This window comes from Dermacentor variabilis, chromosome 2 (genome assembly GCF_050947875.1).
Source record: "Dermacentor variabilis isolate Ectoservices chromosome 2, ASM5094787v1, whole genome shotgun sequence".
Classification (NCBI taxonomy): Eukaryota; Metazoa; Arthropoda; class Arachnida; order Ixodida; family Ixodidae; genus Dermacentor; species Dermacentor variabilis.
In genome coordinates this window covers 181,590,731-181,610,706 of record NC_134569.1, presented here as the reverse complement: position 1 = coordinate 181,610,706, position 19,976 = coordinate 181,590,731, and the positions used below count along the sequence as shown (strand labels likewise).

General features: G+C 46.2%; 1 protein-coding gene and 1 long non-coding RNA gene across 2 annotated transcripts in view; one reads left to right on the top strand and one right to left on the bottom strand.

The window, feature by feature from the left end:
- LOC142571098 (defensin BmKDfsin6-like) overlaps nt 1–12,740 on the top strand; it is a 52,798-nt gene extending 40,058 nt beyond the window's left edge. The window contains exon 4 of the mRNA XM_075679389.1: nt 12,433–12,740. Within this exon, the coding sequence (XP_075535504.1) occupies nt 12,433–12,554 (122 nt within the window). The 3' untranslated portion in view covers nt 12,555–12,740. The remainder of the gene's footprint in view (nt 1–12,432) is intronic.
- LOC142571099 (uncharacterized) overlaps nt 1–19,976 on the bottom strand; it is a 119,760-nt gene that overhangs the window by 63,731 nt on the left and 36,053 nt on the right. The gene's annotated exons all lie outside the window — the stretch shown is intronic.

Genomic DNA, 19,976 nt, shown 5'->3' with positions numbered 1-19,976 from the left:
TTTCAGCGGTGCGAGGAGCTTGAAAGCGGACCGCACAGTCACGTTTCTCTCAAACGCTTTCTTTTCACGAAGGAAAAGCGACAAATATGCGAATATCTACAGCCATGACATACAGTTGCCGTCGTAGTAGTACGCAACGACGCCGTCAGCGCGAGCCCTCAGCAGCAGGTCACGTTTATCAGTGCTTAAATCGCTGAAGTCGAGCCCAGCATCGCGAGCCAATGTGTCGTTGTAAGGGTCGTCCATTGCAACGAGCGTCAAAGTTGGCGTCATAAAATAAAGAACCAGCTTATCGTCGCGCGCTTTTCCTTCCGATATCCACCGTAGTTCCGCTTTCGCGCTGCTGATGGCTCTGTCCTGGCTCTGTTTCTGGCTGATCGTTTGCGTTTTGCGCAGAAAAGCCGTAGCGCCGTCTGCGGGCGTCGTTTTACTCACCGATGGCGCAACGTCACTACGAGACCATGACGTCACCATTCCTCGATCGGAGGGCGGGCGATTCGAACCGCGCTAGAGGTACGCGGACGCTTCAGAACGGATTTTCTATTAAATGAAATCTCTTCGCATGAAACAAGCGTTTCGAGCTTTCTGGGATGGTATTTCAACAGTCCATGTTGACTTAATATTAACCTTTAGCGTACGTTTAATGCGTGCTTCAGCTCCGCCGCGAGTCGGGCCGGTATTGTACTATCTTCGGGATCCGACCACGTATTGGGAGTGCTTACGCCTGCTTCATCTCCGCCGCGGATCAGCCAAGCATTGCACTATCTTCGGGATCGGCCCCCGTATGGGAAGTGCTTAACGCCTGCTTCAGGTCCGGCCTGGGTCGGGCCGGCATGGCAATATCTTCGGGATCGGCACACTTATGGGGAGTCCTTAATGCCTGCTTCACTTCTGCCGCGGGTTGGGCCGGAATTGCACTATCTTTGGTATCGCCCCACGTATGGGGAGTTTTTTGCTTACGACACGAAAATTTCCTTAGAGGGTATAGGTATACAGTTTCACTGTGAAATTGTCAGTTTTACCCGCAAACGAATCACCGAAAGCGATAGCATGGTTTAGCGTTGCACTGAAGCCGTCTCACGAGACTGGTGCGATGAGCGTGCCAGTAGCGTTGCAGGTGTTGTCCCTCAATGGCGCACGAGGTGGGACTAACGGAAAAGACACAGGCACTGTTCGGCACCGACAGCGCTCTGTGCGTTCAAATTTGACCTTGTCTGAGCTTGAAGGTTAGCTTTACGGAACCAGCTGGTGTTTTCTGGTGCAGCGACCGTCTATCACCGTGATTTGTCCTTCGCTTCTGTGAAATTCAGTTACCTCGCCTGGCTTCCACGTGGGGGTCATTGCCCCTGCTCTTTCTTGGGACCTGAGGTGGCTGCCCGACAGGGGCGCCACCGCTGTCACTCGGCAAACGTGTTTTACTGTGAAATAAATCCAGTTTACTCTTCGTTGTTAACCTGTCAAAACGTGTATTACTTGCCTCGGCTAAATCAAGCTCCCAACATTGGGTTTGTACCTGGAGTAGTAGAGCTATCCCTCTTAGGCTAAAGTAAGCGAAGTAAGAAGCTTTCAAATTTCGATAACAATTACGTACTTCTGGATGAAGCCGACTATCGTCTGCTCACGTACGCTCGGCTGTGGTCACCCACGAAGGCATTAAACTTTGGCGACCCTGCTTATCAGTGTCGTATCCGGCTCCTCGAACCACGCGAAACTTAAGGTTAGACAACACGCACACATGCTAGCATGCGCTGAATGCTGACCGCTTCTGGTCAGACGCCTTCGCAGAATAATTAAAAGCGCTTAAAAAAAACAAAAAGAAAGAAGGCCCAATCCACTCTGTGTGGTGGATTGCCAGTGAAGCTGTTACCATCCAGTTAACCTATTCTAGTTTAACTAATGAAACGAGTACGCCTTAAAATGCAGTGTATAACCATTTATTGCACAACGACATTCACGACGGCTTTATGATCGCTGTGGTATGCACTGAGCTTTTCGGTTTCGACAGTTGCCACGTTCTTCGCCAACGTTAGGTCGACACAAAAGTCACGGATGGTTGTTGGTAGTTTCTTTTCTGTGTAGCACTTTAGTACAAACTCTTCGAAGAGAAAGTCCACGAACCACTTGTTTTCCTGCCTCGAAATGTCGACGTTAAAGTCCCCCACGACGACGAAAGGCGTATAGTGTTATCTCTCGCCAACACCGTGAAGTGCGTCCGCATGAACCGCTCTACGTCGGCCTTGGAAGTGCCCGGCAAAATGTACACGGTGAAGATGACGATTCCATCGCGGGTTTTCACGGCACACACATCGCCGCAGTCAACCGGGTGAGACAAGCGTGAACGCGGTCACGCACGCTTCTTTTCTTGTGCAGACGGCGACACCGGCAGAGTGGTTGACACTTTATTTCGCGGCCGTTATTCCAACGTAGCCGGTGTTGCGTACTCCAGGGTAGCACACCGTACTGCTGCCGAGAAGTAGCGACGCCTGCCTATCGAGGCTCGACCGACATTACTTATTGGGTAGCGTGGCGTTGTCGGCTGGCTGCAGGCATCGGGTAGATCATGGCGACCAAGCAAGGCCGAGACGATTTGCTAGTGCGAAACTTGCACTGTTTATTCAAAGGTAGTTGAAAGAAAATAAGAAGAGCATGAAGAAAGAAGTATGAAGTCTCGAGTCTGAAGTCCCTCAAAGTACATTTCGGAGCCCCTTAAATAGGCTCTCTACAAGTTGTGGGCGGGATCTTGCTTCCGTCGAATGACACGTGACAGGCACGGAGAGAGGTCGCCCGTGGGCTCCGGCTCAGGGGTAGAGTGAATGACCTCTCCGGCGCCGTGTGGCCCGGCCAAGAGAAGGTGAGGGGGATGAGGTAAGCACACACGATGCCACGACTATGAGAGGAGGGGAAGGGGATGAGGTCGCCCGTGGGCTCCGGCTCAGGGGTAGGGTGAATGACCTCTCGCCACGTGGTGTCAGACGCCAACCCTAACACCGGTGACTGCGCTGACTATGTCCGTCCAGATTTCCGAGAGACACAGCAACTGAACAATTGTTGACACGCACGGTGTACACATTGGCAAAAAATCACGCCGCCCGTGTGTGCGTGCGCTGCATGTGTTTTTTTTTGCGCTAAATCGTCTATTTCTAGAAAGCCGAGTTTTCGGCGGACAACCACGAAAGAATGGCCGGTTGGTAAATAGCTTCGCTGTAAAAGGTGCAGTTTCGCCCGAAACCCCAATTTGCGATAGCAAATTAGCACACAGCTATACGAAGTAAGGATAGTAGTTTTATCCGCCGTATATAGTTAGAAACATTCTCTTACTAACTGAAATAACGAACATGGTGCCAGCTCGCGCAAGCGAACATGAACACAGAACACTCTATGAGCGCGGACATTGGCTGCAAAACGTTGGTGTGAGTAAGCGCGGCAGCAGCTGCGAGCGAAGTAGCGTTCATGCGGTCTATCGCTTCAACGCAAGAGCGGCGAGAACACAGCGCCCACAGGGGTGATGAGCCGCCTGCAGGTCCCTTTGTAGATACGGCCACCGCGCGCGGCCGTGCTAAGTGCGCACTTGTTGGCGGAATCGAAGACGCCACCCCCCTCCCTTCCGAACTGCATCCCCGCTTTCCGCCATATACGGCAGGCGAGATTGAGCCGAGATCGTCAGTTCCTCTTGCGCCCGGTCGTCTACTGCGCAGTTGCTGCCCGAGTACAACGCCACCACCCCGTTCCTCCCGTCCCCCACCACGGCATTTCGTGCGACTAATGGTTGCGCGTTTGCTCTCCGCTTTCTCCTTCGGGCTCCTCTGATTGAGCCGCGACGGTCGGCTTCCTTCACGTGCTTTCACTTGCATATACATAGTCAGAAAGTTTACATTTTTCCGAGAGAGGGAGGGGAGGGCTGGGACCCGACCAGTCTTCCGGACCCCATATATATATATATACATATATATATATATATATATATATATATATATATATATATATATATATATATATATATATATATATATATATATATATATACAACCTCTCATTACAGAATTGTTCACTGAAGTGACGGCCTCCTATGAGCATGTGGAATACTTCATAGTAGGAGACAATCATTTGCACAGCACGAGTCCTCTCATACAACCAAGAATCTGGCGTCTCTCGGTAGTATAATATTCCTTCGTGAAATCGTCTTGTACTTCGCTGTTACGAATCCTGCTTGGCATTTCCGGAGAAACTGCACCATCTATCTCTCTTTCTTTTCTGATGCACATGATTGCTGTTGATTCTGATTTCGAGTCAATCGGGCTTGGCCTAATTTCGGCCACTGAGTGAATTATAGAGGGTGTCCCACCTATCATACACCAAGACTTAAAAAAAGAGCAATTGCGTTACTCGAAGAAAAACTAGTGCATATTGTTTCCTGTACAGAGGAGTAGCCGCCAGTAACTTTTTCGTTACTAAGACTTAATTAGGCAATTATATTTAGTTACCTGCTTCGAGAAGTACTGTCGTAATTATCAAAATGTCAATGAGGCATTTATAGGCACCCCCAAATGACACCTAACTGCGGTGTTTCCAGCGACGTATTAAGAGCTTACAATTTTTTCCGACTGGTAAAGAAACACCGCAAAAAATTTTTAAAATACCAAGGGACTGCGCTGCCACCCTCATAATAAAGCAGCGCCGTCAAATAAGCTGATTGAAAGCAACTATTTTGCCTGTCGTAAATCCGAAGAAACAGTGCATCGCCTTGACAATGGTACGGGAGAAGCACCAACAGCAGGTTTCGAGGCTTCGCAGCTACTCCATCCTCTCATTTGTACGTCACACTTATTATCCGTCTCTCAAGACCGGCTGATCACATTGACAACAAAAGACTCCTGAAACGCGGCCGAAGGGCCCCTCTGACCACGCACGAAAGGCGACAAGCAATGTAATAGGCATAGGATAGTTCAAAATCCTGACTCTGCTTGCACCGCATCGAAAGAGTGCGCGTGTAGCTACGTTTCGCGCCCGAAACTTGCTTCTTACCTAAACGAAATTCAAGTGACGGTTTTATCTTTCATGAAAGTGTGTGCATGCTTCAAAACAGGCTCGAGGCAAAAAATAAAAGCCAAACAAACAGACCGAGAAGTGACCCACGCGTAGAGAAAAGGCAAAACCGATGCCTTCAAGAAAGAAATTGAGCCGAATTGCCAATCTGGACTCCTGAACAAAAATACAAAAAGCATCAGGTTTCACTGTGCCCTTATTATCTATGAATTCGTAAGCCCCGTTGAATACCAGCTGCTGCCTAGAGTTTCCTTCTTCGAATAGGTCTCCCACAGCTACGCAATACTGAGTATGCTTTAACACATCTTCAGTGGCTTTCTTGATGACCGACGCTGGAATTCTGCTGCAGGCATCCGCTATCTTTGCCTTGAGCTAATCTGACGTCCATCTTGATCATGTAAGCACAATGTTTCACATAACTCTAAAGAAAGAACTCGAGTGAAGGAGGTCGAGTGAGCTAGCCGGCCAATTTACAGGCCAGTGCCTTACAACCTATTGCGCATGAAAAGTCGCATCCAGCTAGTTTTGAGCTCTGCTGCTGCTGTATGCGGGTGCCCAATCTTGCTGATGCCACAGAAGTGGAAGACATGACAGCGGGAATTCGGTGAGAAACTCATCCCCCACTCCAAGGATTTCGTCCACTTAACGATGTCCGGTCAGTGTGTGATAGAAAAAAAAATAATTCCTATTACAGCACCGACGTAAATTCCGCACCACACATTGAACGACCTCCTGTACTGGTGCCGAGTGCGCTTTACCCAGTGTGGATTTGAATCACTGCAAAGTGTGCATTTTGCAAAGTGAATTGGCCGTTTCTGCAAAAATTGGCTTCATCTGAGCACATGATGTCGCCCAAGAAGTCCGGTGACTCATCGGCTTTTGTGAGGGCCCAATTGGAGAAATTTAGGCGATTTCGCAGATCTCTATCTTCCAAGCATTGGTGCAGGTTAAGGTGGTATGGGTGAAAGGCAGAGTCGTATAGAATTCTCCAACCTGATGACTTGGAAAAAGGTACTTGGGCGGCCCCGTCCCGCACGCTAGCATGAGGGTTGGAGGCCATAAATGCTAGAACATCTGTGCGTAGGCTAGGACTCAAAGATGGAGTTCGCAGTCGCTGTTTCTGAAAGCTGCCGGTTTGTCCCTGATTTTCCTAATTTCTGATGATAGTCGATGCGTCTGCTCTACCGCGACACTTCCATGACTGATATACAGGGTGTCACAGCTAACCTTAGCCAGATATTAAATATATCAGAATGCCGCGTAGCTGGACAGAACCAAGGTAATGTTGCTTGCGTCATTTGGAGATACCCAAATCATTATTTTTCATTCTACCTATATAGACAATTAGTGTTCATTCATTAATTAAGTTCTCAAATAATAGAACTACAATAAAGGTGTCAATGAGAAAATTGTAGAGAAACATGAAGAACTCCCGATACACCTTTTTGCTGCTCGATACGCGATACATAAAGGTGTTTTTCCGAGCGTCAAAGAAGCCCGCGAAACCACGCAAAGTGACTCGAGCGTTCAGTCGCGCAGCATGGTCAGAATGGAGCATATGAGCGAGAGTGCACTCTAAGGCCTTGTTTTTCTCAAAGAAAATGCCGCACTTGCACACTACAGTTGCGTCAGGCTCCGAACAGCCTCAGCGTCCAGCGATTGCCACAGGGGGCGAAAAATCAACCGCGACGCCATAGAGTTTCATACAATAATTGCTAGATGAAACTCTGGCGCTAGTGTCTACGGGAGCAGCAATGGGAGCTGTTTAGCCAGCATGGGAATTATGGGGAGTACATGTACGTGCCTGAACTTCCTCTTTCTAGTTTCAAACAGCTTCGTGACTTTGTGAGCTCGTCATTTTCAACAATGCCACTGCGCAATAAATAAATCAAATATTATTAAAATTCTCCGACGTCAGGATTTGAACGCAGGAAGTCTAGCATCAATCTAGGCCTCATATTGAAATCATTACGCCACAGATACATACATCGACAAGCGATGTGAAACGACCTTATGAATTTATCGCGGGCATGCCGGTACCATGAAACGCTTGGCGCGTTTCGATTTGGCCACCTCGACAAACTCATCATCATCAGCATCATCATCATAAGCCTGGTTACGCCCACTGCAGGGCAAAGACCTCTCCCATACTTCTCCAACTACCCCGGTCATGTACTAATTATGGCCATGTTGTCCCTGCAAACTTCTTAATCTCATCCGCCCACCTAACTTTCTGCTGCCCTCTGCTACGCTTCCCTTCCCTTGGAATCCATTCTGTAACTCTTAATGACCATCGGTTATCTTCCATCCTCATTATGTGTCCTGCCCATGCCCATTTCTTTTTCTTGATTTCAACCAAGATATCATTAACTCGCGTTTGTTCCCTCACCCAATCTGCTTTTCTCTTATCCCTTAACGTTACACCTATCATTCTTCTTTCCATAGCTCGTTGCGTCGTCCTCGATTTAAGTAGAACCCTTTTCGTAAGCCTCCAGGTTTCTGCGCCGTACGTGAGTACTAGTAAGACACAGCTGTTATAAACTTCTCTTTTGAGGGATAATGGAACGACAAACTCAATCGTTGCAATTAGCTGCCCGCGTACGCGTTCGCAGCGTCTTCTCCCCTTCCAAGAGTATAGATTGCTCTGAAATTTACGACAATGAAGGCATATAAAGCGTAATAAAGAAAGCCACAAGAGCGTCTGAATCCACAAGCACGAAGATCAGACAAATCCATGTACTTCCCATCATTCCCACAGGGGGTCAACGGCTGCAGCGCCAGAGTTTCCCATAGTGTATTGTAGGAAACTCTATGCGCGGCGCGTGCCAGCATGAAGCGCATAAGTGGAGCTGCTGTAGTGTGGTAGAACACTTCGATTCTCATTTTTTCAGCTATGGGTGCACAACACGGCTAAATATTTCATTTTTCAATGTGCCTATGATGACCGACAAACACAACTAACATGCCATTTCTTACAAAATGAGTAGGCCATTGTTTTTATTGGACTTCGGTTATTGAAATCCGTGCTTTCATACTTCAGCAAAGCATTTGAGGCTTCCCTGACGTGAGATAACCAGCAGACCAACGGTATCGATTGCAGTCCTAGCCGTTTATCGATTCAAATCTTACGGCGGTAATATTTTCGAACGGGGTGGTCATTTCCTTTCAGCAACATCGCGCACGTTGGCTTGAAGGCAGTTTTATTTTGATAACAGTAATATCTCAGCCAGTTTATGTGCTCGGGTTTCGATGGCCGCCACTAAAAGCTCACTCACACTAGGCCGACCCGACACCGATTTCAGTATGCCGATTGTCGGCAACAGCGTTTTTTACCTTCGTGTCGGCGCCTCTGTTGCAGTGTACCCAGGCCAAGCTCTCTGCCGACCGTCGGCAGACTGAAATCGGTGTTGGGTCGGCCTATAGTGTCAGTCAGCCTTAAGCGAACGTGTTTAAAGACGGTGAATTTTATCACTTTCGTCATTTCACTGGAGTAACGGCTGCACCAAGGTCAATTTACATGTGAGGTCACGAAGGCGAGGCTGAAATATGGTTCCAAACCAATGAGCAGCGACATGAATTATGTAGATGCGATTGCAGCGTGACTACATCTCGCGGGGCAAAATACTATTTGATGAAAATTATGCTTCCAAAATGTCACTAATGGATACATTTGAAAACGTACAGACGATGTCTCTAGAATACGAAAATCGGAACTCACAGGCTGTTTCCTCCCATCCACGAATAATTAGGAGTACGGAATGTGCAGGCTTTCGCGACGATGCGTGCTGAAATATGCCGACATTACATTACCGTATTTGATGCTGTAATGTCGTCAACGCTATCTTATGTGTAGCCATAAAAGTAATGATAACATCTATAGTAATAACCTTATAACATTTGAACAGTAACGATTCTTCAATTTCCTTGCAATGTGTTTTAGCAATGTATTCAATACCAAAGAAAACTACGGCTGGTACGCGTGCTGTGCTAGAGCAGATTAAAGTGTGGTTTTTGTTAATTATTTCTAATTTTTTAATTAAGTTTATCTTAACAGCGAAATTAGAAATCTGTGGGCGTTAGCGACACATACATGGGGCACTTAGTTTAATATCTGGGTGAATCCATTGGTCTACATTCATGCAAAACTCTCAAGGCTCCCCGGTGTAATGCCTGCAGTTATAGAATGAGTGCTATAGATACAGCTGGGTGTGTTCGTATTATATTGTGACGCGATGTTGTGACGAATTTCCTCACTTACGCTTCATTTGTACAGTTGAGTTGCCTTCTCTGTGTGTATGCGATGTCATGTGAGCTGGCGCAGTAGACGACATGGCGCGTCAGTCCCACTATATATATATATATATATAGTGGGACTGACGGTGACCGCCATCAATTGGACTTCGCTCCTCGAAGTAGCAAGATGTACGTCGAGTGAGCTCCTGAACAAAGTTTGTAATGTGGGGATTGCGATTTAATTCATGAATTAGAGACCTGAGAGAGGTGCGACGTAATGCTGACGAAATCGACCTCCACATTTCACTTGAGAAGTCAGCGGCCATAGCTGACCATCCGCGATAATGTGCTCGTGGCAATATGAGCCGCCTGTGCCTTGATGAGAGAGCCCAACTTGGGTGTTACCTCGTGTGTAGCTAGGTGTCGTTGCTTACGATCGTGTCTCTTAGCGGCCTGCTGTGAAATCTATACGACAAAAGTCGCACTTCCTCCTAATCTTTGTTATCGCGGTGACCTGTTCGAGCAAGCCGATGTGATCAATCAAGTCTTCCATGAAATCTGTAAGCTTTACCACGGCTCAACATACCGCTTAGCCTGATAAATATGCTCCTGCGCGACTATCGCGTTGTTCCACGTGTGGTGGTCGGCTTGCCCCGTGGTTCGCAGTCTAGCCCTTTGCTGACAAAAAGCGCAGCAGATTCCTCTGAGCCTACATACAGATGAACGAGCACTATCACTATAACAACGTTTACACCGTTAAGGGTGTTTTCTTGTTGCACTGGTAACACCCTTACCATTATATAGGGCCTTGCAACACATTTACATAGGCCGAGAAAGGTGCTTGAACTAGACGTGCGATGGCAAAAGACACAGTGGAAAACTATGCGATCATTCTGACAGCCATGGGCCCACGGAAATATCCGACAGGATATTTCACAGGGAGAAATATGAAACTCTCTTGTCGGATATTTCTGTGTGCCAAAGGCTGTCGGAATGATTACATAGGTTTCCACTACGTCTTTTGCTATCGCACGTCTAGTTCAAACCCCTTTGTCGTCCGCTATAAATTTTTGTAAGGCCCTAACGGTAAGGGCGTTACCAGCGCGACAAGAAAACACCCTTAAGAGCGTAAACATTTTCACAGTGCCTGCGTCACATCGAGAGTTTTACAGCACGCCGGATGCACAACCGCGCCTTGCCCGCTTCACCAGCCTTTCTTCCTCTTGAACTGAAGAAATGGCGACGACCTTTTCCAGAATTATTCTTGAGCATGTCTCGACAGCTGCTGTCGCTAACAATTTAAAGCGAAGCTCACGTTGTGATACGCTTTCATGTTTGAGGTATTCAAAAAAGAAAAATTCACGATTTTCACTGCCCGCTGTGCACCAGCTGACCCTTTCGCAACTATCTGTATGATATTTTGGCCTCGTACAAATATACACTGGCGAATCAAATTGCGACAATTAACGATAAAAGTGTTTCTGCCGCATTGTTCTGCGCAGAAGCAGAAACACGATGGGTGCGTCTTATGCAGCCTCGATCACAACTGCTGAGTTTGTAGCCATAGACGTAGCGATGAAACACGTACAACAAGGACTTGCAGCTTGGAAGGTTGTTCTCTTGAGTGACTTATGCGCAGGGCTCACCCGCCCACAGCACTCAGACAATGACAGCCCGGTTCCGCGTCGAATTACCAACTCAGTCTGCGCATTTGCATCTCGTCAGGAAACCTTATTCTTGAATTAGGAAGGAACAGCGCCAACTAAGGCGATCGAAAGTGGGGAGAACGACACAGGACAAGCGCCACAGGCTGGCGGACAAGGACACCGGATGGCACTTGTCCTGTGTCGTTCTCCCCACTTGTGATCGTCTTAGTTGGCGCTGTTCCTTCCTAATTCAAGTATGCACCATCTAGCCCAAATGAATGTTGTCCTGATCAACCTTATTCTGTCGATGGATGCCTTCGCAGGAGGGTATTGTCAGCAATAAAGAGGCGGACCGACTCGTATCTCAGACAAATGAGTACCACATTCGTCAAGAACTTTCCCGCGAGATCGATTATGCGCGTCTGCTGATCCACCACCATCTGCTCGAACAGTACCCCGATAAGTGACTTTCAGTTACAAGATCATTTCCTCCCTCCGCGTGTCCGTGGGCGTGGTTTACCTCGCTGTTTTAGAGCTTTGTTGCATAAACTTCCCGTAAAGAGACTGAATGGTCCAATCGACAAGTGTGAGCACTCAATGAATGATGTGCTTTCAGTGGTACAAAGAAATATTTAATTATTTAATATAGGACTGTCGCTATTACAGTACGTAGTGGAATGCACGTTACAGAGATTACATGCATCTGGCTTACCGTGTCGAATGAACGAAATTAAATTTCCCGCTGGTTCTGCTTCGAAGCGTGATAAAGTGCACAGAGTGCTTCCATCATTTTTGAAGGCGATGAATTCGTGCTCCCGATTTTAGCACATGTTTTCAGAATAACACAGTCAATGGATTGACAAAGGAAACTAGCGTTCTAGCTGTAATTGGTACTTCGATTTTAATTTCTACATGGAGGAGCGATACCTTTAATTGTTGTCGCATAAAACATCTAGATATATACACAAATCGTGCGCGTATTCGTGGGTATACGAAAACAGCGCAAAGAGTTTACTTGACGGTAATTTGGGATGGCGGTACTGAAAAGCGCGAGGCTGGTTTTTTTTGAAGCGATGAAGTCAGATACAGGCGGTTGCAGGCGACTCTAGTTTCCGGGACTGAAGGGCATAAATACAAAAGAAAAGAGTGCCACTGCCTTGCATGGCTTGTCTTGGCTGGTACTCGCTGCGTGAGCAACATATGGGGCCAGAAGAACTATGGAAGCACTGAGGACAGGATTGAGGTGATAGGTTTTATAAATCAAACGACGACGAGAGGCTGGACATTTCAATAAATGGTAGAGCGCATTATTATTTGATTTCATTACGTTAAAATGTCACAACTAAAATGAAAGTGTAAATCGTATATATCATGATTTCTTTTATTTCTTAATTGCTAAGGGACAATGAATGAGAATGCTGGTCCCACACTAATCAAATAAACTCAATTGAAGAAGTTTTTCTATAGTGAAGAATGTACGTCGGTTCTGATGACCTGAAATCACTTGCAGGACTAGCCTATGGCTGCCCGTTATTCGGCACGAGCTGCAACAGCCACTGTAAAGGCGAGAATTTCTTTGACGGCTTTTGCGATGGACTACATCATGGTACATGTTATTGCTCCGAGCCATGACAGAAATCAAGCGGCGATTGCAGAAAGCTTTTACCAGTATGAAGAAACTCTCCAAAGCTTTCCTTGATAATCATTTGTGCGCTTGTGGTGCTTTAACCAAATAAAGCTCTGTGTCTAGTGCCGCTAATAAAATATCGGAGGAGCAACTTCAATTGTTCGGGCCTGCGCAGTGCGTCAGTGATCTTGCTCTCGTAGCGGAAACTATTCAAGGATTACGTTGTATTCATTCATATAAATAACGGTGTATTAGAGAAAGAAAGCTCTGCTCCCGGTTGCCGATAACAGATTGTTGGAGAAGCGACTTTAAAAGCGTGGGTCATCGCAGTTCCTGAGTCATCTTGCTGTCAGCGCGGATTGTGTTTAGCGAACCGCTTTCCCGTACCACGGTCGTTAGATGGAAAGGCGGGTGGTGTCTCGCCCGAAAATCGGCTATGACCCTACAGTAAAGGGACGAAGTTTGCTCGCAACGGTATGGCATTAATCCTTATTTCAATTAATCCAATCGGTGATATATTTGACTTCTTAGTTTAGCGCGTTCTTCAGCTTAGAGAAGAAACGCTTGTGCCACTAGAAAAAATAAAGGCGCTTTTTTTGTGAACATACAGTTAGCTTATTTGACACTTCACGAGAAAACACTAATATCTGGCAAGAGCAGGGCCTATCCTGCTGACATAGGATAAGTACAATTTTTCGCTCTTTTTCTTGATACTTTATTTAGAACTGTAAGATATCCATTCATTTCTTAAATAAATAATATTCTAAAGAAAGACCAAATAAACGAAGAGCATTTATGCATCCGAGTCACAGCGGATGTTCAAATGCAGATGTCAGCGCACACAAAGAGGTTGGTTATTTGCGGCAGAGTTTCACCGAGGCTGGTGCTTACAATGTTGAATAGAGTAAGGCTAAGAACTCCCCCAAGAGGAACACCACGGCTGGTATAGAGGTTGACAGTTCGGTCCGCTTGTGCAGATTACACAAAAATACATTGGCTCTACAAGTACCCTCGTATAAAGAAAACACTTCGGCTGCTGACTACAATACATTCTAGAGCGTCTAAGATGGTTGCATGGCCGACGTTATCCCACGATCATTTGATGTCGAGGCAGAGGGCTACCAATAGGGACTTAAGGTGTTTTTGTCCTTGGACGCACGTGAAGGCATTGTTGACCTTGTCAAGAAATAAGCAGCCCCTTCAAAACCTGGTCTTGGTATTGGGTTATTTATTTTTTTATTTATTTACATTACACCTAAGGGCCCTCACGCGAGGGGATTACATAGGGGGGGGGGCACAAACATGAAATATACACATCAAATAAACATACACACAAGGAACATAAAATAAATAGATATGAACAAGAGGTACATGCACTTAGTCATGAAAATACAAGAACATTTTACATAATATGTTAATAAGTGCATAACAATAAGTAATATCTAACCTCCTACCACTAACCGTTTTCTTGCAACAAAGTTTGTAAAGATGGTAAGTTAACTTCAGTAGCTATGCGTGATGGTAGGTTATTCCATTCTATGTTGTGCGAGGAATAAATGATTTTGCGTAGAGCGATATGCGGCAAATTATGCGTTTTACTTTGTTAGCGTGGTCACAGCGCGGAAAAACTGCAGGGGGTGGTGGAAAGAAGTCATCGTGAAGCGTGGAATGGTGATAAAATTTATGAAATAAGGTTAGGCGAGCGAAATGGCGTCGACGTGATAGTGATTCCAACTCGGCACGTTGTTTTAACGATGTGACGCTGGTGAAGCGTGAATAGTCGTAAAAGATGAACGAACAGCACGCTTTTGCACAGATTAAATGTTGTTGATTATGTGTGTATGCTTGATCGGGATCCCATATGGCAGAAGCATATTCAGTTTTTGGGCGGATCAGCGTGATATAAGCAAGTTTTTTAAGTGTGAAGGTGCGTGCTTGAGGTTACGCTTAAGAAGACCGAGAGCTCGGTTAGCTTATGCTAAGACGGTGTTAATATGGTAATGCCAAGTTAAGTCAGACTGAAGATGAAGGCCAAGATACTTGTAAGTTGGTGAAAGTTCTACTCTAACATTATTGAGAAAGTATTTGGTAGGAAGTCGAGTGGAATGGTTGGTAAATGACATTAGCTTGGTTTTAGACGTATTTAAAGACATTAACCGCGAGGGGCACCAAGCGGTCACCGCATCAAGATCAGTTTGTAAGGAAAGTCGGTCAGCGTCATTACTAATATTACGATGTATAACACAGTCATCTGCGAATAATCGAATTCGAGATGAGACAGATTTGGGTATATCAATAATAAAAATTAAGAAAAGTAGGGGACCGAGGATGCTTCCCTGGGGAATTCCAGCTTTTAAAGGAACAGAAGAAGAGTTACAACCATTAGCACAGGTAAATTGTCTGTTGGAGAGAAAATCTTTAATCCATGCAAGAACGTTTGGGTGAATATTTAAGTGTGTTAGTTTGATTAGAAGCCTGTGATGAGGAACGCGATCAAAAGCATTAGAGAAGTCAAGAAACACTGCGTCCACTTGGAATCCTTCGTTAAATGCGGAAAATATATCGTTAGTAAATCCGGCGAGCTGAGTATCGCATGAATAACCCCTGCGAAAACCGTGCTGGTACTTGAAAATGATATTATGGTCTTCTAGGTAGTTGATGACTTGTGTATGTATGACGTGCTCGAGAAGTTTACATATGTTGCTAGTTAATGTGATAGGACGATAGTTAAGTGGCACAGAGCGATCACCTGATTTAAATATTGGTATTACTTTAGCTATTCGCCAGTCATGAGGAATAATGCCAGATGATAATGATTGTGAAAACAGGGCTAATAACACTTGAAAAATGTTTAAAGAAGCGTTTTTAAGTACCTTATTATTAAAACCAAGGTGATCAGAGGTAGTAGTAGTTTTGAGGTTATTCAACAGGGCAAGAATACCCGATTCACTGATGACAATTTCTGGCATGGAAATGTTAGGCAATAGCTTTAATATATGCGAAGAAGTTATATCTTCATTGGTGAACACTGATGAAAATGCATCGCTCAGAAGCTGCGAACACTCACTTTCAGAAACTGGTTGTCCGTCAGCATTAATTAGTACTATATCAGGATGGGAACTCGGATTGATAATGCGCCAGAATCTATGAGAATTATTGGTTAACATAGTAGACAGGTCGTGACTGAAGAAATTACGGCGGGTTGTTCTAAGCAGGGACTGATGCTCGTTATCTGCTATAACGCTCAAGAACTTATTCGAGATGTATACGAATCGTTATTGCAACATTACGACTAACAACTAGAATGTTTAATCGTCTGATACGACGTGAAATGGACGGGAAATTCGCCAGGATTTAGGAGCGGAATTAAGCGGCTAGATTTCCATCGTTCCAGAACAATGCCATCATACCACGACTTATTAAAACGGTGGAGCTCTTCACTACGAGCACCTTGGCCTAGGTGGCAAAGATCAGTTTATGTAAGGCTGCTCTTGGTGTCAGCGAGCGCTTTCAGGTAGCCAGAGCAGCATCAAGTTCTCTGAGGGACGGCGCTGTGGACTTCAGCACTGACAGCAACCACATCACCGACCATCTATGCGCAGAAGCCTTGTGCCACGGCTGCTTGGGTCCCGTCTTGATGAAAGGCCATCGCAGCGTAATAATGTCGTTGCTGCGGAAGCGAACGAGGGCTGCGCACTGTCCTACATATTTATTTATTTATTTATTTATTTATTTATTTATTTATTTATTTATTTATTTATTTATTTATTTATTTATTTATTGAGTTCCAGAGCTTTTCAAGTCGCTACAGTGCGTTCTGGGTAATAAGACGTACCAAATATATTACAAAAAATTACCGACGATTACGTTACTTCCTAATGCGAAATTTGAGTTCAGCAAATAAGCTGTTTCACCTTTTCGATAGATTGAGGCAAAGAAATCGAGCAACACATGTATGCGCTATCACAGAATTTTTTTTTATTTTTCACACGTATTCCTTTAACAAAGACTCCACTAACAGTTCTTGACAGTCATGAAGGAAGCTTTGTGGTCGGAGAAATAGACTGATATATGTTCGACTTGGTACACCAATGCTTGATTCTCAAAGACGAGATGTATACAGGTGCCTCGCGAGGTTGTCACAGCCGTGGGACGCGTTACGAGCGAGAGGAACGGGATGTTCTCCCGCATAAGTGTTAGGAAATTGCTGTTTGTCTTTATGTCAAGCCGCCACCGATCTGGCTCTCTGATTGCCACCGCACAGGGCGAACGGCAGCGGCAATTTCGGCTCGGGCGGTGCACATATACAGATCCGCCGCCACCGATCTGGCTCTCTGATTGCCACCGCACAGGGGTTGCATTGGAGGAGGAGCGAAGAAAGGAATTAAGTTCGAGCCGGCGCTTTGACAACCGGAGACGCAGGAAGAGGGGGGAGGGGGGCGGCGTGTACACCCAGCGGCAAACGATGGGGGCAGAAGCGCGCGCAGCAAGCGGACAACACGATAAAGGGAGGAGGGAAGAGATAGCAGCGACTGACTGATGCAACTGAAGAGCACCCTATCCGCCACACAAGAACAGGGGGGGGACCCTTTCCTCCTCTTTCTGCATGGCGGCGACGGTGTTCTATGCAGTCACGTTATCTTGACTCTCTAGCGGCGACAGCGGCATCCAGCGGTATCAGTCGGTCGCTGCTAGCGCTGGGGGGATGAAAGGGGGGGCGGAGCTGGTTACGAGGCCGACGACAACGCCGACGACGACACGAAACCCAGGAACGGACGCCAAAGAGCTGCGCTCTAAAAAATTGAAAGAATAGAAGCAACTAAAATCGTCAATGAAAGTTGGCATACGTATAAACTACTTTGGCTAAAATACATTCAGTAGACAAAGCTGCCAGTAAAATATGACATATCAAAGTACATCAAACTGCACAGAAGTAACATTGGCTAATGTATCATGAAAGGAGGAATTATCAGTAATGGAAACAATGCAAGCGCGAAGGTAGTTCTGTCTAGTGACGTCAGAGGAAGGAATGACTCGGATAATGTATTTGGGCGGCACGAAGGGACGCACACTCTTTAAGGCTGGCCGTTGCAACGGGACATGTCGTTTCGAGTAGCAATAAATATGTCATGTAGTGCTGCATGGTGTTAAGAACGGCCAGCTGCAGTGCAAGTTTGCCACCCAGTTGCAACTGTGGAAGCAACATCTCGGGAGCACCGCCGCCAACCTCTAGCCACAGCGTGACTAAATCGACTTTGTGTCGGGGAACAAGACACGCATCCCCCACTCTTTGTCGCTTCAGCTAGGATGCGTTCGATGAAGCACGCTTTGTGCTGAAACCACCGCCAACCTCTAGCCTCATCGCCGTTGTGACGGAATGAGTTCGGCGGGCCAACTATTGTTCCCAAACTCCCCAACGCGGACCTGATCTGCTACGGGTGCGCGAGTTGCCGCGGGACCGCCGTTTTGCGTTGCTTCCCACGCACCGGCCAAGACGCAAGACAACACACTACCCGGAACGGCTCCGAGTTCTACGGGGGCCCCTCTGACGTCGGCTCCGGACCTTCGCACCTGTGTGTATGCGTGTGTGCGTGTGTGTGTGTAAACCGTGCCGCAGAGAGGCGGCTAGTTTGCGATGACTAAACGAACGTTCGGATCACGTTGTATCGGGAAAGGACCGAGTGTTTAAAAACCGCTGTTTTGCGGCTGCTCAGGACACTCTCTCTCATGTCGTCATGTTAGACTGATGTACTTTCTCAAACAGTCATGTTAGACTGATATAAATACTGTCAATAAACCCATATTCCTCGTTCTCGATGAGAAGCAGTCCTTCCCTTCATCAACGTCCTCAGCGTGGATAAGTTGGACGACGGCATGGGCCAGCTACCTTCTAATTCATGCCCGACTCCAACCTTGACAACGGATCACGAGCGATGGGATTGAGCCCCCAATCATGACAATGGTAAAAACATTTATGAAATAGTGTTAGAGGAGGGAAGGAGGGCAAGAGTTGCAAGAAAAAAGATTGTTTCAATAGCTGATACACTGCAAGTTCTGCTAATGTTCGAGAGAATAAAAGGAGTACAGTCATTCTGATCTACATATAATGTGTAAATAATTCATGGTCTTAGGGTCTCAGACTGGTGTGGCATAGTCCAATTGCACGTGTTTATATGTTTTATAAAACAGCAAATTTTAAATGTCTAGTGAATTTAAATATACTTTCTCTTTAATAATTAAGAGCGCAGATAGCTTTAGTAACTAAACGGAAAATTTGGTTTGATCAGTTAAGGCTCAATCCAATAAAAATTCCTAGGCAGTTTTATGAGTTGGCATCTTCAAATCGAAAGTTATTTACGTAGTACACCTGAGCTGTGTTACGCGTCTTTGACATCCGCATAACTTTATATTCTTATGAACAAATTCCATCAGCATAGACTCCAACAGTTAGATATATTTAGACTATACTGCTGATGGATCGTATCAGAATGGCTAGGAAGTTCACCAAAGATTATACAGTCGTCAGCAAAGAGATGAATGCTAGAAGATACTTGTGAGGAAAGGTCATTAATACATTAAAGGGCCCCTGAAACGGTTCGGACAAATTTTGTAGACGCGTAGGGTACAGCTTAAGTAGAACATTCGCATCACAATTTAAGTGAAGCGTTACGTATTAATGGAGCTACAAGCGATTAGAAGTTACCCTCCTCCCTAGCCATGCTTTTCCTCCTCAACTCGTTCGCCGAGCGAGCGGGGCTAAGGTCCGCCTTCACTGGTTCAGCGTCACGATGCGACGTCACATCGTCCACTTCCGGTTGTTTTGGAGCCCGCCCCCACCCGCGCGAGACCGCTCCGCTAGCCGCTTGGCCGTCGACCCCAAGCGAGAGCTATCGAAGCAGCGTGCGTTGCGAGCATTCTGTCGTAGCGCCGAACGTGTCTTGTATTCCGGTAACCACAGGCAAGCTGGTCATTTCGGCAAATGACTGTACGCATAAACTCAAGCTCATGAAGGAACTTTAGCGTAGACGTACGTGAGCGGCCCGATCGGTCTGCACGGTCCATACACTTGTTGGTGCAGAGCTTAACCAGCCAAACAAGGCGCTAATATTGCTCTAACCAAGTGTAAAACATTTTAAACATTTATAAAAACAACGTGTTCATAATTACACTCCTGCAAAAAATACACACCAGCAGCAAAGAAGAATACACTTCGTTGCTGCTACTGTGTATGGTTGACCTCTGTGCCACCAGGTGGCTGCACCATGCAGACCATTCGCAATTGCCCTTATGCTCATCTCATGGTTCATCCCGTTACGGCAAAGTCAAGCGGCCAGACTCTGTCCCCTTGCGCTTCCGGACTCGGAAAACGCTATTGCGTTAGTAATCTTCCGGTGTAAAGTGACGGCCACAAACGCGCAAATCCTGGC